The sequence below is a fragment of the Pelophylax lessonae genome (assembly GCF_965119305.1).
Source record: "Pelophylax lessonae genome assembly, chromosome: 5".
NCBI lineage: Eukaryota > Metazoa > Chordata > Amphibia > Anura > Ranidae > Pelophylax > Pelophylax lessonae.
In genome coordinates, this window is record NC_138772.1 from 342,993,625 (window position 1) to 343,010,912 (window position 17,288).

At 44.8% G+C, this 17,288-nt stretch overlaps 1 protein-coding gene across 1 annotated transcript in view; it reads right to left on the minus strand.

Annotated features, from left to right (window-relative positions):
- The window catches only part of NUP153 (nucleoporin 153), a gene marked incomplete at its 3' end in the record, with an annotated part of 225,693 nt that overhangs the window by 43,425 nt on the left and 164,980 nt on the right, over positions 1 to 17,288 (minus strand). The window contains exon 17 of the mRNA XM_082258966.1: positions 11,244 to 11,831. Within this exon, the coding sequence (XP_082115092.1) occupies positions 11,244 to 11,831 (588 nt within the window). The remainder of the gene's footprint in view (positions 1 to 11,243; positions 11,832 to 17,288) is intronic.

The following is a 17,288-nucleotide window of genomic DNA, read 5'->3' on the forward strand; positions in this document are numbered from 1 at the left end:
CGCTTTCACCATAGTATGGATCACTGATCCAGACAGACCTCTATCCCTCAGTACCTGGCTTTCAATTACTAAGAAACTAAAACCAGTGACTGTAAAGCAGGATGGTAGATCAGCCTTTGGGACAACTGTTGTGGATGTAGTATACTTGGATTTTGCAAAAGCGTTGAACACAGTTCACCACACACAGCTAATGTGTAAGGTAAAGTCTACTGGCTTGGAAAGATCAGTTTGTAATTGGATAGAAAATTGTCTAAAAGATAGAATTCAGAGAGTAGTGGTTAATGATTCCTATTCTGAATGGTCTAAGGTTATCAGTGGTGTACCCCAAGGTTCAGTGTTGGGACCCCTACTTTTTAATATCTTTATAAATGATATAGGGTCTGGGATTAAAAGTAGCATTTCAGTCTTTGCAGATGACACCAAGCTTGGCAGTGGAATAACTTTTTTTACAGAATGTCTCCAACTTACAAGCTGACCTCAATGCACTGTTTCATTGGGCAACTATGTGGCAAACGAGGTTTAATGTTGATAAATGTTAAGTTATGCACTTGGGGGCCAAGAATATGCATGCATCATACATACTAGGTGGAGTAGACTGGGGGAATCCATAGCGGAGAAGGATCTGGGTGCTCTGGTAGATCATAAGCTTAATAATAGCATGCAATGCCAAGCCGCTGTTTCCAAAGCAAGCAAAGTCCTTTCTTGTATTAACAGAGGCATGGACTCCAGAGAGAGAGATATCATTTTGCCCCTGTACAAATCATTAGAAAGACCTCATCTGGAATATGCAGTTCAGTTTTGGGCACCAGTTCTTAAAAAAGGATATCGGGGAACTGGAGAAAGTGCAGAGAAGGGCAACCAAACTGATAAGAGGCATGTAGGACCCTCAGCTATGAGAAAAGATTAGAGGAACTGAAATTATTCTCTCTTGAGAAGAGGAGATATTAAGGGGGGATATGATCAACATGTATAAATACATAAGGGGACCATATATTGAACTTGGTGTTGAGTTGTTCACTTTAAGGTCAACACAGAGGACAAGGGGGCACTCTTTACACCTAGAGGAAAACAGATTTCGTCTCCAAATACGGAAAGGTTTCTTCACCGCAAGAGCTGTGAAAATGTGGAATAGACTCCCTCCAGAGGTGGTTCTGGCTAGCTCACTAGATTGCTTTAAAAAAAGGTCTGGATTCTTTCCTAGGTGTACATAATATAAATGGGTATTACATTGTTTTTAGGTAAAGTTGATCCATGGAATATCAGATTGCCTCATGGGGGATCAGGAAGGAATTTTTCTCCCGTGTTAGCAAATTGGATCATGCTTTGCTGGGGTTTATTTTTGCCTTCCTCTGGATCAACAACAGGTATAGGATTGTGTATATGTGATTGTATGGTTGGGTTTTTAATACTGTTTTTGTTTTCTTTGGTTCAACCCGATGGACTTGTGTCTTTTTTCAACTTGACTAACTATGTAGCATAGTTACATAGTTCATGAGGTTGAAAAAAGACATCCGTCCATCCAGTTCAACCTATGATGTGCGTTTGCTGTTAACCGTACATTGTATACCCCTGTATGTTGTGGTCTTTAAGGTGCCCATCTAATAGTTTTTTGAAACTATCAATGCTCCCTGCTGATACGACTGCTTGTGGAAGAGAATTCCACATCCTTACCGCTCTTACAGTGAAGAACCCCCTACGCACTTTAAGGTTAAACCGCTTTTCCTCCAGTTTTAGTGAGTGGCCACGTGTCTTATTGCATCTCCTTTCTCTGAATAGTTTGTTCCTTATGCTAGGGTCGCCAGTACAGTATTTGTACATCGATATCATATCCCCCCTCAATCGTCTATTCTCCAGAGAGAATAAGTTCAGTGCTTGTAGTCTTTCCTTAAAGCTGATGTCCTCCGGTGCCCAGAACTGGACAGCATACTCCAGATGTGGCCGGACCAGAGTCTTGTAGAGCGGGAGAATAATCTCTTTATTTCTGGAGTGAATCCCCTTTTTTATACATCCCAGTATTCTGTTGGATTTGCATGCAGCGGCTTGGCATTGCATGCCACTGCCAAGCCTGTTGTCTACCAGTACCCCCAGGTCCTTTTCCATCCTAGACTCACCCAGAGGTTCCCCCCCTAGTGAGTTGCTTGCTTTCTGGTTTCTGGCCCCCAAGTGCATTACTTTCATTTTTCAACATTAAACCTCATCTACCATAGTGTTGCCCACCCCATTATTTTGTTCAGGTCCGCTTGTAAGGTTTCCACATCCTGCATAGAAGATATTGGCATGCCTAGTTTAATATCATCTGCAAATACTGAGATTGTACTAGATATCCCCTCTAGATCATTTATGAATACATTAAACAGGATTGGTCCCAGGACAGAACCCTGGGGGACCCCACTTTCCACACCCGCCCAATCCGAGTACTCCCCATTAAACACCACCCTCTGGACTCTCCCCTGGAGCCAGTTCTCTATCCAGGTACTCACCTCATGGTCCATACCTACCATTCTTAGTTTGTACAGTAAGCGTTTGTGGGGAACGGTGTCAAAGGCCTTTGCAAAGTCCAGATACACCACATCCACAGGCTTTCCTTTATCTAGGTGGCAGCTCACTTCATCGTAGAAGGTTAATAGATTGGTTTGGCAAGAACGATTTTTCATGAATCCATGCTGATTACTACTAATACCATTTTCATTACTAAAGTCTTGTATGTGGTCCCTTAACCTCCCCTCCAAAATCTTGCAGACTACAGATGTTAGGCTGACCGGCCTATAGTTACCCGGGATATATCTCGGCCCCTTTTTAAATATTGGTACCACGTTGGCTTTTTTCCAATCAGCTGGCACCATACCCGTCTGTAAACTATCCTTAAAGATCAAGAATAATGGTCTGGCAATCACCTGGCTGAGCTCTTTAAGAACCCTCGGGTGCAAGCCATCCGGTCCCGGTGATTTATTTATGTTAAGTTTCTCTAGTTTAGTTCCAAGTCTATCTTCTGTTAGCCATGGCGGCACTTCCTGAGGTGTGTTGTTTAGTTCGGCCTTACAAGCTGGGTTCGTGTAGCCCCCCGATTCTTTTGTGAAGACCGAAGAGAAGAAATTATTTAACACTTCCACCTTTTCTCTGTCCTCAGTGGCCATATTTCCTTTGTCATCTTTTATGGGGCCAATGTGTTCTGGCCTCGCTTTCTGTTTATATACTTAAAGAATTTCTTGGGGTTCTTTTTACTCTCCTCCGCTATATGTCTCTCGTGTTCTATTTTAGCCGCCCTGATTTCGTCTTTAGATTTCTTATTGCACTCTTTGTAATGCTTAAATGCTGCCAATGACCCCTCAGTCTTGTATTTTTTGAAGGCCCTTTCTTTAGCACTAATATGCATTTTTATGTTGGAGTTTAGCCACCCAGGGTTTAGTTTTGCTCTTTTAAATTTATTTCCCTTTGGAATGCACTGGCCAATCCCCTTGTTAAGTATGCTCTTGAAGCACTCCCATTTTTCCTCCGTTTTCTTGGTTCCCAGGGTTCTATCCCATTTGATATTTTCTAGCAGAGAGTGCAGTTTTGGGAAATTGGCTCTTTTGAAATTCAGTGTCCTTTTATTACCCTTGTGCTTCCTATTACTGTAATACTGAAACCTATTGACCTATGGTCACTGTTTCCTAAGTTGCCCTGTATTTCTATATCCGTGAGCAGGTCTGTATTGTTGGTAATGAGTAGGTCAAGTACCGCATTGTTTGTCGGTGCATTCACCATCTGACCCATGAAATTGTCCTGCAAAACATTTAGGAACTGCCGAGCCTTGGCTGAGTGTGCAGTTCCTTCTGCCCAGTCTATATCTGGATAATTAAAGTCCCCCATTATAATGACATTTCCCATCCTTGCTGCCAATCCTATCTGTAAAATTAGGTCCGCCTCCCTCTCCTCCAACTGGTCTTCTCTGAGAGGAAATCCCCAAGGGACGTTTATGGCCACCAGACTGATTGGAAGATCCTCGTGCCCTTGATTCCTCTCAGGAATTTCGGAAGAAGCCTGAGCAGAGGATGAGCCTGGCCTTACCATGGCCCTTGGATGCCTGCGGCGTCTTCCGGAGGAACCAGTGATCTTGCCACGAACCTCAGTATCCTCCTGTGGAGCCGAACCTGCTAAAGCAGTTGCATTTAGTACTGTGCAAACAGAACTGTCTTTAAGGTGGATACCACCAGACTCAGAACCTGTATGCAAAATGGGAGAGAGAACAATTTGTATGACACCTGCCAGTGAATCACGGCCTGTGGATTCCTGAAGTTTGTCCAGAGGAAGGGCCACCTTGGTCAGAATTAGAATCAGACCTAGGTAAATCAATTCCCCTGGACAGAGATGGGGGGGGGGGGCTTAGGTAGTTCAGACATCACTTAAACCTTTGCAGGAATTAAACCCGCACAAGGAGACTTAGGACCTACAAAACCTGAAAAGGACAAGCTTCGTTCCCCCATTTCCGGGTACCCCCAAAATAATAATTTTGTGGATTCCTTTGATGCTCACGAGGGACGTCCACAAGGCCAGAAAACAGCAAAGATGTTCCCCACCCCAATAATGGGCGAGGGCAGACCTTCATGCTGAAGGGGTCTTGTCTGCAGGTCCGGGGAAGCTAGCTCTAGGCTTACGAGGCTAAGGATGCTTGGAACCTCCCGGGGAAGATTTGAAAGATCTATTGCCCTTATTCTCCGACCCAGAAGCACAAAGTAATTTGTGCTGAGAAGGAGGGCCCCCAGTCTGCGGCGAGACTCCTTCTCTTTCCTGGACTATGACAGGAAGGTACACTTCCCCCCCCAGTGATACCCTTAATGATGTCATCCATCACTGTTTGGTAGCCCCAAACAGGCGATCGCCGTGAAAGGGCAGATCAACAAGAGCTTTCTTAGAGGCTTGGTAGCTGACCAATTCTTAACCCATAGCACGTGCCTAATCACCGCTGAAACAGTTTGGACAGCAGAGGAGCTGTATCCAAAGCTGCATCACAAATGGAGAAAATATTATCTTTAGCCATACAGAGAGAAATAATATTCCTTATCTTGATAAGATAGAACGTAATAAACCTGGAATTATTTTTGATTTTAAACCTATACTTTTCAAGTTTGTGAATAATGTGAATATACATCTTCTGAAAACGAATGTATATACTATTTACTTCTCAGAAAAATTAATGTTCTTAACTTGCTGGAGCCCGAAGAAGCATTCTCTGTGAAACGCGTAGTTCCAGCTCCTTTTCTATTTGTACAGCCCCTATTATTGGGCTTCCTGGAGTGTAATGAATATAATATAATATCTTTGTACTGTATATGTATGTCTTTCCCTTTCTCTGGTATTATTTTGTAAACAAAAACTAATAAAATTTGTATCCATTGTTTTAAATATTGTTTGGAAGTGTAGAAATATTTTTTCAGTATATGTGGCACATTAAAAACCCCTGGGCTCTGTGGCTGGCCTGCATTACCTTGTCGTGCAGACCAGCACGAGCCTTTACCCTCTACACACAATTTCTGCATCACAAATACTGCAGCCCACGGACCAACTGGTCCACTCAATCAACATAAACAGTGGGGACCTGCTCACCCCCCAGGACCTGCCACAAAAGCTTGGCCCATTCAGTTGGGGTCTGAGACACCAGGGCTGACACAGACTGGCCGCAATGTCGAACCAGCCGTAGTAAACATGCTGCATGCCACAGCCTCCGCTTTCTAGTCAGCCGGGTCCTTGACGGACAGGGATTCCTCTACTGAGATCATGGTAGCTTTGTTCATCCTGGAAACAGGGGGGTCCACCACTGGTGGACTAGTCCACTTTTTCATAACGGGACTCTTCAAAAGGGTAACATACAGCAAAACATTTGGGGACCACAAAGTAATTTTGGTTGTTCTCATTTGTTATAGGAAAACCTGTCAAAATAAGGCACATAAGGAAACATCTTTGGAGTGCGAGGTGACTTATGTGTACCAAACGACACAGCAACGTCCGTGGCTACATCAGCCACATCTGCCATTTTTACGCACTGCAGTGATAAGTGCGTCTACCAGCTCTTTTTAATTCGCTGCTGCCACCATGGAGGAATCATCCTCACTAATCAGATTGATCTGGGGGTGTTATATTAAGCCCCCTTGGGCGGGCCGTGTCCACGGCGGCATCAAGCTCAGAATTAGATGAGAGACTGAGCAGGGAAAGGCAGGGGACGCTTCCTTCTGGGCCTTTGCCCAGACGCCACTTCCACCCGGGACACTAAGGACTGCAGGACCACCATCTGTGCAACCATAGGAAGCTGGAGTTAAGAGGAACCTGCCACCTCCATGAGGGGGTCAGTGGAGGAGATGTGACCCTGAGGCTCCATACGGAAAGGAAGACCTTTTAGAACAAAAACGATCTTTTGGCACCACTAAAGGATCCCCCCCCCCCCCAAGGCTCAGGGGGCTATCAGCATAGAGAGAGATAGAGACAAAAAGGGACCCCCAAGGACTCACCCTACCAGAGGAGCGCCGAGAACTCTAATTCGGACCCATCACCACCATGGATGCCATCCCTATTCATGTGTAACAGACAAAGGAAGAGGAGGCAGCCAGCTGGAGACTGCAAACTAAGGATGGCAGTCATCGGCTACAGATACTAAAGCATGCCAGGATCTTTCCTGCACCTTCTGTATATAGAGGCCAGAAAATCCCAGTGAAGCAGGGATGCTATGATCAACCTGACAGCTCCCATGTAGAACTTTTGAACCTGCATGAACATGTTCGGTTCAGATGAAGAAAGGGATAGGCTTCTCTGTTGAGCTTGGGAACGGGTATGAAAAGAAGTCTTAAAAATGTTCTTTTGATACAGGTGTAATGACCTCTTAAAGGCAAGCAAGATCTGCTGGACAGCAGCAAGCAGGTTCACCTGCCAAGACAGGAGTGAGAAACTCAATTTTTTTCACCCCCTGGAAACTATACTCTGGAGGCATCTCAAGGCATCAGATTTTTTTTTTTAGGGTCCAAAAAGCCAACAAACCTCTCCCCCACCACTTTGGAAGTGGAGGCATCCCATTATTCAGAAAGGTCTTTGAACCAGTTTTGACTGGTTTGCAGGGCCATGTCTTCCAACGAAAGTACTTAGTCTCAGACTTGGCACTGGGAGAGAGAGGAACCTTTCTCCAAACCCCAGTAGTAAAAGTTTTACTGGTAAAAGGCCTGATGTATCTGTCCAAGGGAGAACCACACAGGCATTCACCTTCAAAAAAAGAGTAAATTGCTCAAAGCATTTCCTAAATGGGAGCACAGCTGATCAGCATTTAAAGGAGGAACGTCAGTTCTCCACTGCATTTTTTATTTTGAATCCCCTCTTACCTGTTGTGCAGCACTTGTTCTTCATTTACATACCTGTCCAGTGGATCCAGCATTGTCCTGCTGTAATCCATGACTCCATTTTCATAGCCCAGGTTCTGTACTGAGGGGACATTTGGTCCCCCTCAGTCATTAAGAGTAGTTGTCTCCTGGAGGTTCAGGCAGCCCGCCCATGAGGTCGTGGCGCCATTTTTTCACCACCTGCTGTTGAGTACCTACTCCTGAGATATGTCATGCAGATATCCCAGGAGGCTATGGCAGCTGGGATACAGCAATTTTTTTAGGCTAGAATGGCAGCAGTGGGGTGAAAAGTTAAACAAAAAGATAAAGGAAACAAAACAAATAAAAAAAAAAAAACTCAACCCCAAGGGGAAATATGGATTCTTGCAGCCACAACCAGCATTTCAAGATGCAAAACACATCAACTTTGTAAAATTTGATAAAAGGTATGCACAGATGACCACGTAGTCGCCATACAAATCAGACAGGCACTAATTACCCTGGTGGAATGTGACGTAACAGGGAAAAGAGGAGGCTCAATACTTATTGGCATAAGCCCAAATAGAGAAATGGTTGCAGGAGGAGGCTGTCAGGCCTGTCTGTGGGCCTTCAAAAAAGGAAATTATAGCTGACAGGCACACAAACCTCCCGGACCACATCTGAAGCATGCAGCGCAATCTCCTTCAGATGCAAAGGGCGCAGACATAAAAAAGCTAGAACAATGTCCCAATCCAGAACAATTGCCTTATACCACCTTATCCCTGTGAAGAAACAAATAGGGGGACTTAAAGGACAAGATCACCAGCTCCAACACAACATGTGTAGTGACGGCAACAAAAGGACAAAAGGCGGCAACCTTCTGGGAGATAGTAAGCAAGGAAGAATATCCCACATATTCTCAAAGGGAGGCTTCTGAAGAACTAAAAAGAATGAAGTTTAGGTCCCATAACAGCAACAGAGAACGTACCGGAGGAGCCACATGCAAAACCACTGGGATAAAGGACCAAAGGAAATGCGTGGCCAAAAGGACATTGAAGAAATGCAAGGGAAAAGAACTGGCCCCTAAAAGTATGCTAGGCAAGCTTTGATCAACGTCCTGTTGAATAAAAGGCCAAAATCTGAGCCACCAACTTCTTGAACGCGGTTGCAATTTCACAGCCTCACATTAAGGCTACGTTTCCACTATTGCGGTTACAAAGTCGCGCTACTTCTAGCGCGACTTTGTAGTGTAACTTGTTTGCAGCTACTTCTGGGGACTTCAGTGAGACTTCCTTCTACCTGAGGGACAAGTCGCACTGAAGTCGGCCCAAAAGTAGTGCAAAAACTTTTTTACAAGTCGCTGCGACTCAAGTTGCAGCAGTTAGAACGGGCCTAATTGAAAATAATGGGTTTTGACTTGTGCGACTTGACATGTGTCAAGTCGCACTACAAGTCGCAATAGTGGAAACGGAGCCTAAGAGATGTAATCCTTAAAACTGCAAAGATAAAACTTTGGAGTAAGAATTGCACGCCTTCAACATGGACAGAATCACCGAACTCAACAACATCCTGTCTTCCAGAACATGGCTTTCAAAAGCCAAGCCATCAAGTCAATGACAGTAAAACAGGTTGGAAGATTGGCCCTCGAAGATCTTCCTTTATAGGCAGCTACCAGGACATGTCCGCAATCAGTTGTATCACGTCGGAGTATCAGGGTTGACGAGGCTGGTCCCAAGCCACCTGAATCCCTTTCAGCATCTATTCTCCGCAGCAAACGAGGGAAACGCTTAAAAGGTGTAAGGGCATAATTGAGGCAATGATGGCTCCACAAGGCCACCAAGGGGTCCGTTACATCAACAACGCCACCAAGGGGTCCGTTACATCCACCAGGGGTTTTTCTCGCTCTGAGATGGGGATGCCAAAGATCTAGGGATGCCCCATCGCATACAGATCAGATGAAAACACATCCGGGAGCAGAGAATCTCCTGCTGATCTAATGTCAGATGACTGAGGTTAATGCGCCTGCAAATTTTCTACACCTGGAATGTACAAGGCAGAGAGCCAGCATGTAAAATTACTGGCTCTCTGAAAGCATCAGGCCTCCAGCACCGCTACAAGGAAAGGCATCCTCAACATGATAACTTACTGAAAAAACGCATCGGGACCACAAAGGGGGACCTCGGACGTTCACAATCCATGTAAAATAAGTGCATTAAATAAGGTGGAGTAAGGAAAAACCTTAGCTAGATGAATCGCTTACGAGCACAAAGAGGGGAAAGCCAATTCCTTTGCAGCCCAGAAGTATCCTCAAACAGTAATGTTTTATGCACCATAGAAAAAGAAAAAAAAAGCGAGGCCACCAGCTACTTTCCCTGTGTGACAGAGGAATCATCCTAGTTATCTGCCCTCCCTCCCTACCCCCAATAGGGTCGTGAGACGAAGCCTAAAGTACTGGATTGCCCCACTGCATGCAGCACGCACCCACAGGAGGGATCTTGGGAACACTTGCCAAAGTAAGGCACTTACTTGGAGTTATGGAAAAATCCCACGCCTGTCTGACAGTACTGCCCAGAACATAGACGCTGAACACCAGCACATCCACCTCCTAGCCCCTCACCAAATGTGGGTGGAAGACACTATAGGAAGAGGCAAATGCCCTTCAGGGGGAAAATAAGAGTGCCAAAGACGGCCCCAGTAGGCTGCAATGTAGTGGCCTAAATTAGCGGACAAGCCGAATGAACAGCGTGGCATCCATGGTAGGGCTCAGGTATTTTTTTTTCAGAATACAGACAACTAATATAACTCATAGTGATGGAGTATGAACCGCAAGACAGCATTTATTGACAAGTTGTTAATCACGTGGGTTTTATGAAACTTTAATCACAAGGCAGAAATATCACTAGGCAGAAATAACAGTCCTGCTTATAGCAGAGAGGGGGGGGGGGGTGTTTATTCCAGATAGCACTGTGCTAGGTGGTGTTGCATTTTTCTGCCTAGTGTCCTACTAGCGTAGGTAGTGCTAAGAAAGAAGCTGTCCCCTTCAATGAATGCAAGAGAAATAATCTAAAAGTTTTCTCCTTTAGTTCTACTTTAGGAAAAATCTGTAGCCAGGCTTTGGACATTCAATCATTTACATACTCAAAGCAGAACTATAGCAGTAGAGAGGGAGCATTAGGGAAGGATAGTGCCCTATTACAAGCTTGACCGCAGGCAAAAAAAGAATTTCTACGAAGGAATGGGTATAACCCTTCCTTTAAAGGGCATTGAACTGCCTGATAAAAAAATCATCACCTCCCACTAAAAAAAATCATCACCTCCCACTAAAACAGAGGAAAAAATTAAGCTAAATAGCATATGGATAACATTAATAATGCAAAACAGAACACGGATTAGTAAGTATGTATGCATGCACAACTTTAAAATTGCAGCTTTAATACTTTAATATCCCCCTACAGGTCATCAGTTTAGCGTTATGAAGGACGTCTGGTGCTAGAATTTTTGCTTTCATTCAGCTGTGCGTGACGATATGCAACATGTATCGCAATTACGCTTTCAGGCGTAGGTGCTCTGCTGTGTGTGTTTACACATGCATATATATTTGAGGAGCCTCCATTTTTTGGGGGGAGGAGGTATATTTTATGTGCTTGGGTGTAGCTAATTTTTTTACAATTGTTTTATTCAACTGGCAAAGCAAGGCGAGGATAAAGGGAGTCTTACTGCTTGGGAAGCAGCTCACCTCACCCTGCCACTCCCCTTTCAAATCACAGGGTGAGATGAACTGCCTGAGAAAAAAGATTTCAGTGCTTTGTCTTTAAACATGACATTTCCAATTTACTAACGCAGCATCAATTTAAACCATGGGTTACAACGCACTTTGTTAGAAGAAATGCATCAAATTTAGCAGCATTTAAACATTATTAGACTTACCGGGCTTAGGAGAAGTGCAGGCCACACACTGGTTATCCTCTGCTTTATTCTGCACACAACACACTGTACACTCCCATGATCCTACGGGCTTTCTGGCTAGTTCTTCAAATTTAAGACTTGGCGATAATGTAAGGCCACTGTCAGGGGGTGCAACAGGTTTATCTGGCTTTGTTGTAGGAAGTAGTAGTAAGGGATCTTTTGCAATAGTTCCGGGTTTTGGAGATCCACAAGCCACACATTTTGACGACTCCGGTTTGTTCTGTACTAAACATGTATCACAATCCCATGTCCCAGGAGCCACTTTAAACTTGTCCCCAAATCCTAACGTACATTTCAAAGGAGATGCATTTTTAGACGGCGTTGTTGTTGCCAAAGTAGTAGACTTTGTGACTTCCTTAGCCTGGTCTTTTACAGTACTGCAAGCTATGCATTTGCTGTCTGAAGCCTTGTTCTCAACTAAGCAGCAATCGCAATACCATATTCCCAAGGCCTGTTTGCTGCTCTGCCCAAACGACAAAGGCTTTGGACTGGAAAGCGTATTTTTAGCAGGAGGAGTGCCGCTTTGCACAGAACTTGCAGACTGGAAACCTAATGGAAGTATAAATTAAATGGTCAGAAAAATTAGCACAAACAATGTAAAAAAAAAAAACATTAATGCCAAATCAAACTTTCCTTTCATACCGATGATACAGAGAGGAATAATTGGAATTCCTGCTGGGCTTTTACTGTTATCCAGGGCATCGTTCGAGAGATTTCTCCGACTGACAATGATGGTAAAAGCCAGAAGTGAAGGAAATTTTTTTTTAAACAAACACAACATTTAGAAAAAAAAAAAAGGGGGGGGGGCTGTTCGGTTGGGGTTCTAGCATTCCCCGTACACTACAAAAATAAACGGACTCAACTGTAATTTATATATCTTAGAGTACAGTACAGGACACAGCAAAGTATTCATAGACCCTGGGTTATAAGCTTGCTCCTTCAGGAGACTAAACACTGCAAACTCTTGAGGACATGCACCACTGGGGTGCTTCCTTAGTGCCGGTTCACACTTCCGCGTGTGCAGCGATCGCATGTAATATCAGAGCGCACTGCTCCTTCATTACATGCGATCGGATGTGCAGTGCAAATTCAGCCACTTTGTATGGCTAAATTCGCACTGCATCCGCACAAAACTCGCACATGAGGCATTTTTTCAGCCGCATCAGGATCGGATCGACAGTGGTTCACACTTGTGCAATCCGATCCTGTGCGAACTGTCAGATCACACTGCGAAATGCGATCAAACTGGGGGTGTCGTTAACATTTCATTGACACCCCCAGCGTATCGCATATGGCAGTGTGAACTGCCAGATGTGCGGGTGCGATGCGGGAACAGGCTGCGAATTTGCAGCCTTCCCGCGTCGCACAAGTGTGACCTGGCACTAAATCTTTTTTTAATCTATAGTAACGATCGAGAATAAACCAAAGCTGAGGCCAGGGAATGATTTTGGCCTTCAATATGAGATCTTAGGAGCTATAGTTTTGTTAACGAGTATGAGTGAACATAGAAAGCTATGTCAGGATGAGAGGTCCTTATCCTCTGAAGTGATGAAATATGTTATCCAAGCCATACTGTACTTCTCGCTTTAGATCAAAAGATCGTTGGACAGCGTATTACCAGATTAATAGCGATAAGACCTAGCAGGCTGGATTACCTGACTCCAGCTAGCTACCAGGAAGGGTGCAAGACACTTACTGTGGCAAAGTCTAAATCCAGCCACACACTGATTGAAATTCGGCCAGTTCAGCAGGAACTGGCCGCATTTTGATCCATCTATGAGCATGCTGGTTGTACTGAAGTCAAATCATAAACTTCAGTACAACCAATCTGCCTTTTTTTTCCCCATATGATCACTCCCGCTCTCAGAATACAATAGCTCCGCGGGAGGGATTAAAGAGATTTTCTGTCTTTCAACCTGTCGCTCATCTCTGTGGACATACCCCTAAAGGGGTCTTCAGGAATGAACCATGAACCCTGGACCTGTATGGCATCCTGCGGCTGACTACACATGTTGCACTAAGTGCCAAGGTAAGCACCCATGCAGGATCCAGTGTCCGAAGAAACATTACAGGCCATCTGGGTACAGCTTCCAAGGCTGTGCTGATCCAAATACACTGCTTTTATTTATGACCTCAGAAACCAATGAGAAGTTAATTAAAAAATTCAAGATAAAAAAAAGAAAAAAAAAAAAAAAAAAAAACTAGTTAAGCTAAGAGTGATTTCTCTGTGAAGGAGAAGAGGTCCATCACTTTAGGGCACTAGCACAAAACTGACAATTTAGAGAATGGGCAGGTCATTGAAAGAAGTGTTCAATCAAGTCAAGGTATGTGCCTATAACCCAGGGTGTGTGAATACTTTGCCTGTTTCCTGTACTGTATAATGAAGATAAAATGTTTTACATTTAACAAATTTAAATAAAAAATAAACCAGTGAAGCAACAGACTCCCTTTAATAACCAGGTTACATAGTTCATCTCCTATGTTTTCTTTCTAAACCAAGGGAACTGTGCTATAATGCGACTCCTGAGCGAGCAAAATGTACATGGAACTAGATGTTCTTTTGAGTCAACAATGAGAGCTGAAGGTAAGCTAAGTTATGTGTGCGAAGATTCCGCTTACCCTTAGAAAAATATTTATCTTAATCAAAAATGCTATGATATCTTAGTTTAACCACTTCACACCCCACCACAGTACATTTACTGCGGCAGAGCAGCATGTGCAGGCTCAGTCATGTATACAGTGCCTTGAAAAAGCTATTCACACCCCTTGAAATTTTACACATTTTTGTCATGTTACAACCAAAACTGTAACTATTTAATTGGGATTTTATGGGATAGACCAACACAAAGTGGCACATAATTGTGAAGTGGAAGGAAAATGATAAAAATGGTTTTCATAACTTTTTACAAATAAATATCTGAAAAGTGTAAAAGTGTGGCGTGCATTTGGTTCCACTAGATTTTAGTTAGGGGTATCAGAGAAAAGGGGGCTGAATACAAATGCACGCCACACTTTTCAGATATTCGTAAAACCATTGAAAATCATTTATAATTTTCCTTCCATTTTACAATTATGTTCCACTTTGTGTTAGTCAATCACATAAAAAATGGATTTTTGTAAGAACTTACCGTAAAATCCTTTTCTCTTAAGCTCATTGACAGACGTAGTCTTCTTGATTCTCAAGAGATGGGTTATGTTGTCTCCGCAGGAGTAGGACTAGGCAGAATGACAAAACGTTCTGGCTCCACCCTAGGGGGCAGTCCCTGAGGGTATATCCTCCCTCTCTCTGCTACAGGGAATCAGTTCTGTTTAAAGCAGTACAGAGAATTTAACCCAACCCAACTCAATGATAGAGGGGCGGGTACTACGTCTGTCAATGAGCTTAAGAGAAAAGGATTTTACGGTAAGTTCTTACAAAAATCCATTTTTCTCTATCGCTCATTGACAGACGTAGTCTTCTTGATTCTCAAGAGCTGGGACATCCAGAAGCAGTGCCACAAATGAGGGGTGGGATTGACAAAATCAAATCCAATCTAGTAGGCCCAACCGGTGCCAAACTAGAAGTTTTAAAGGCTCATTATAAACAAAGAATGAGACTAAAAGAAAAAATTTTCCAACGGAAAAAAAAAAACCCTCGAGGTAGACCACTGGTCTCCTCAAATTGCGGCCTGCAAAACCTTGCGGCCAAATGAGGCATCAGACGATGCCATTACATCAACTTTATAATGTTTAGAGAAGGTATGCACCGACGACCAGGTAGCCGCCTTGCACACCTGGACCACTGACGCCTGATGGCGAAAGGCCCATGACGCACTAAGTGCCCGAGTGGAGTGCGCCTTAACAGGGAACGGGGGCTCCCGACCCTTAATAGAATAAGCCTGTACTACCGTCTGTCTGATCCATCTGGAAATGGTCGCGGCAGATGCAGGCAACCCCTTTTTGGGTCCATCTGGGATCACAAAAAGTGAATCCGTCTTGCGAAACGAGTCTGTCGTTTTCAAGTATACCCTGATCGCCCGGACCACATCCAAGGAGTGTAACGCAAACTCCCGAGGATGACTGGGCTTAGGACACAGGGAAGGTAATACAATCTCTTCATTCAGATGACATTCTGAAACCACTTTTGGTAGGAAGGATGGATTCGGACGAAGAACCACCTTATCTCTATGAACCACCAGATATGGTGAACGACAAGATAATGCAGCCAGTTCTGACACCCTGCGTGCAGACGTAATAGCCACCAAGAAGGCCACCTTCTGGGACAACGTGGGTAGAGGAATCTCCCTAATATCTTCAAAGGGAGGTTTCTGAAGAACCGACAACACTAAATTAAGATCCCAGGGGGGTAACGGCGCGTGCACTGGCGGAGCCAGATGTCGCACCCCCTGGATGAAATTCCGCACCAAGGAATGAGTAGCCAAAGGCTTCTGAAAGAAGATAGCTAATGCTGAGACCGGACCCTTGATAGTACTCAAGGCCAGTTTCTGCTCAACCCCTTGTTGCAGAAAAGCCAATATTCGACTAATCGAATAAGACCGAGGACGGAACCCCAAAGGTTCACACCATGCAATGTAGGACTTCCATGTGCGATGATAAATCTTTCTGGAAGTCGCTTTCCTTGCTTCAACTAGAGTAGGAATAACTGAAGCTGACAAACCTTTGTCCTTCAGCACCTGGGTCTCAATAGCCAGGCCGTTAAAGCCAGCGATCGTAAAGCAGGATGGAAGATCGGTCCCTGAGACAGTAGATCCTCCCTGAGAGGAAGTCTCCGTGGGACGTCCGCCACCAGTCTGACCATGTCGGCGTACCAAGCTCGACGAGGCCAGTCCGGAGCTACCAGGATTACTGGGATTCCTTCCTCCTCTACCCTGCGAAGAAGTCTTGGCAGTAACGCGAGAGGAGGGAAGGCATATATTAGCTGGTATTGCCCCCACGGGGCGATCAGTGCGTCTGCGGTTTCTGCTAGAGGATCGCGGGAGCGAGCCACGAATCTCTGAACTTTCCTGTTGAATCGTGATGCCAACAGATCCACATCCGGGGTGCCCCACCGTAGGCACAACTGGTGGAAAACGTCTGGATGGAGGGACCATTCCCCCTGATCCAGGGTCTGACGGCTGAGATAATCTGCCTGCCAATTCTCCACCCCCGGAATGAACACCGCAGAGATTGCTGGAACAAATCGTTCCGCCCAGCGAAGAATGCAAGCCACTTCTTTGGCCGCTCGGACACTCTTGGTGCCCCCCTGATGATTGACATAAGCCACGGCCGTGGCATTGTCCGACTGGATCCGAACCGGGCTGCCCTGGAGCTGCTCGGTCCAGTGAATCAGACAAAGTCTGATCGCTCTCAGTTCCAATACATTTATCGGTAATCTGGATTCTTCCGGGGACCAAAGTCCCTGGACAGATAACTGACCGAGAATTCCTCCCCATCCGGATAGACTGGCATCCGTGGTCACTATCGTCCAATATATTGGCAGAAATGACTTTCCCTGGCTGAGCATTGGAGACCGAAGCCACCAAACCAGAGACTCTCTGGTCTGTTTGCTCAATCGGATCTGATTGTCCAGGGATTCCGGATTCCGATTCCATCTGAGAAGAATCTCTTGCTGAAGAATTCGGGTATGGGACTGGGCAAATGGGACTGCTTCGAATGAAGCCACCATCAACCCCAGAACCCTCATGCAAGTCCGAAGGGAAGACCAGCTGTTGGACAGTAACAACTGGACTGCTGATTGAATCTTTCGGAGTTTCCCTACCGGAAGGAAAACTCTTGTCCTGACTGTGTCTAGAATTAGACCCAGATATTCGAGCCTCTGGGTGGGAACCAGAAATGACTTTTGCTGGTTCACCAGCCACCCGAATTCCTGTAAAGAAATCATAGTAATTTCTATGTTTTGTAGCAAGGTCTGAGGAGACTCTGCATGAAGCAGAAGATCGTCTAGGTAACCTAGAATCGATATACCTCTTTGGCGCAGAAGTGCCAACATTGGGGCCAACACCTTTG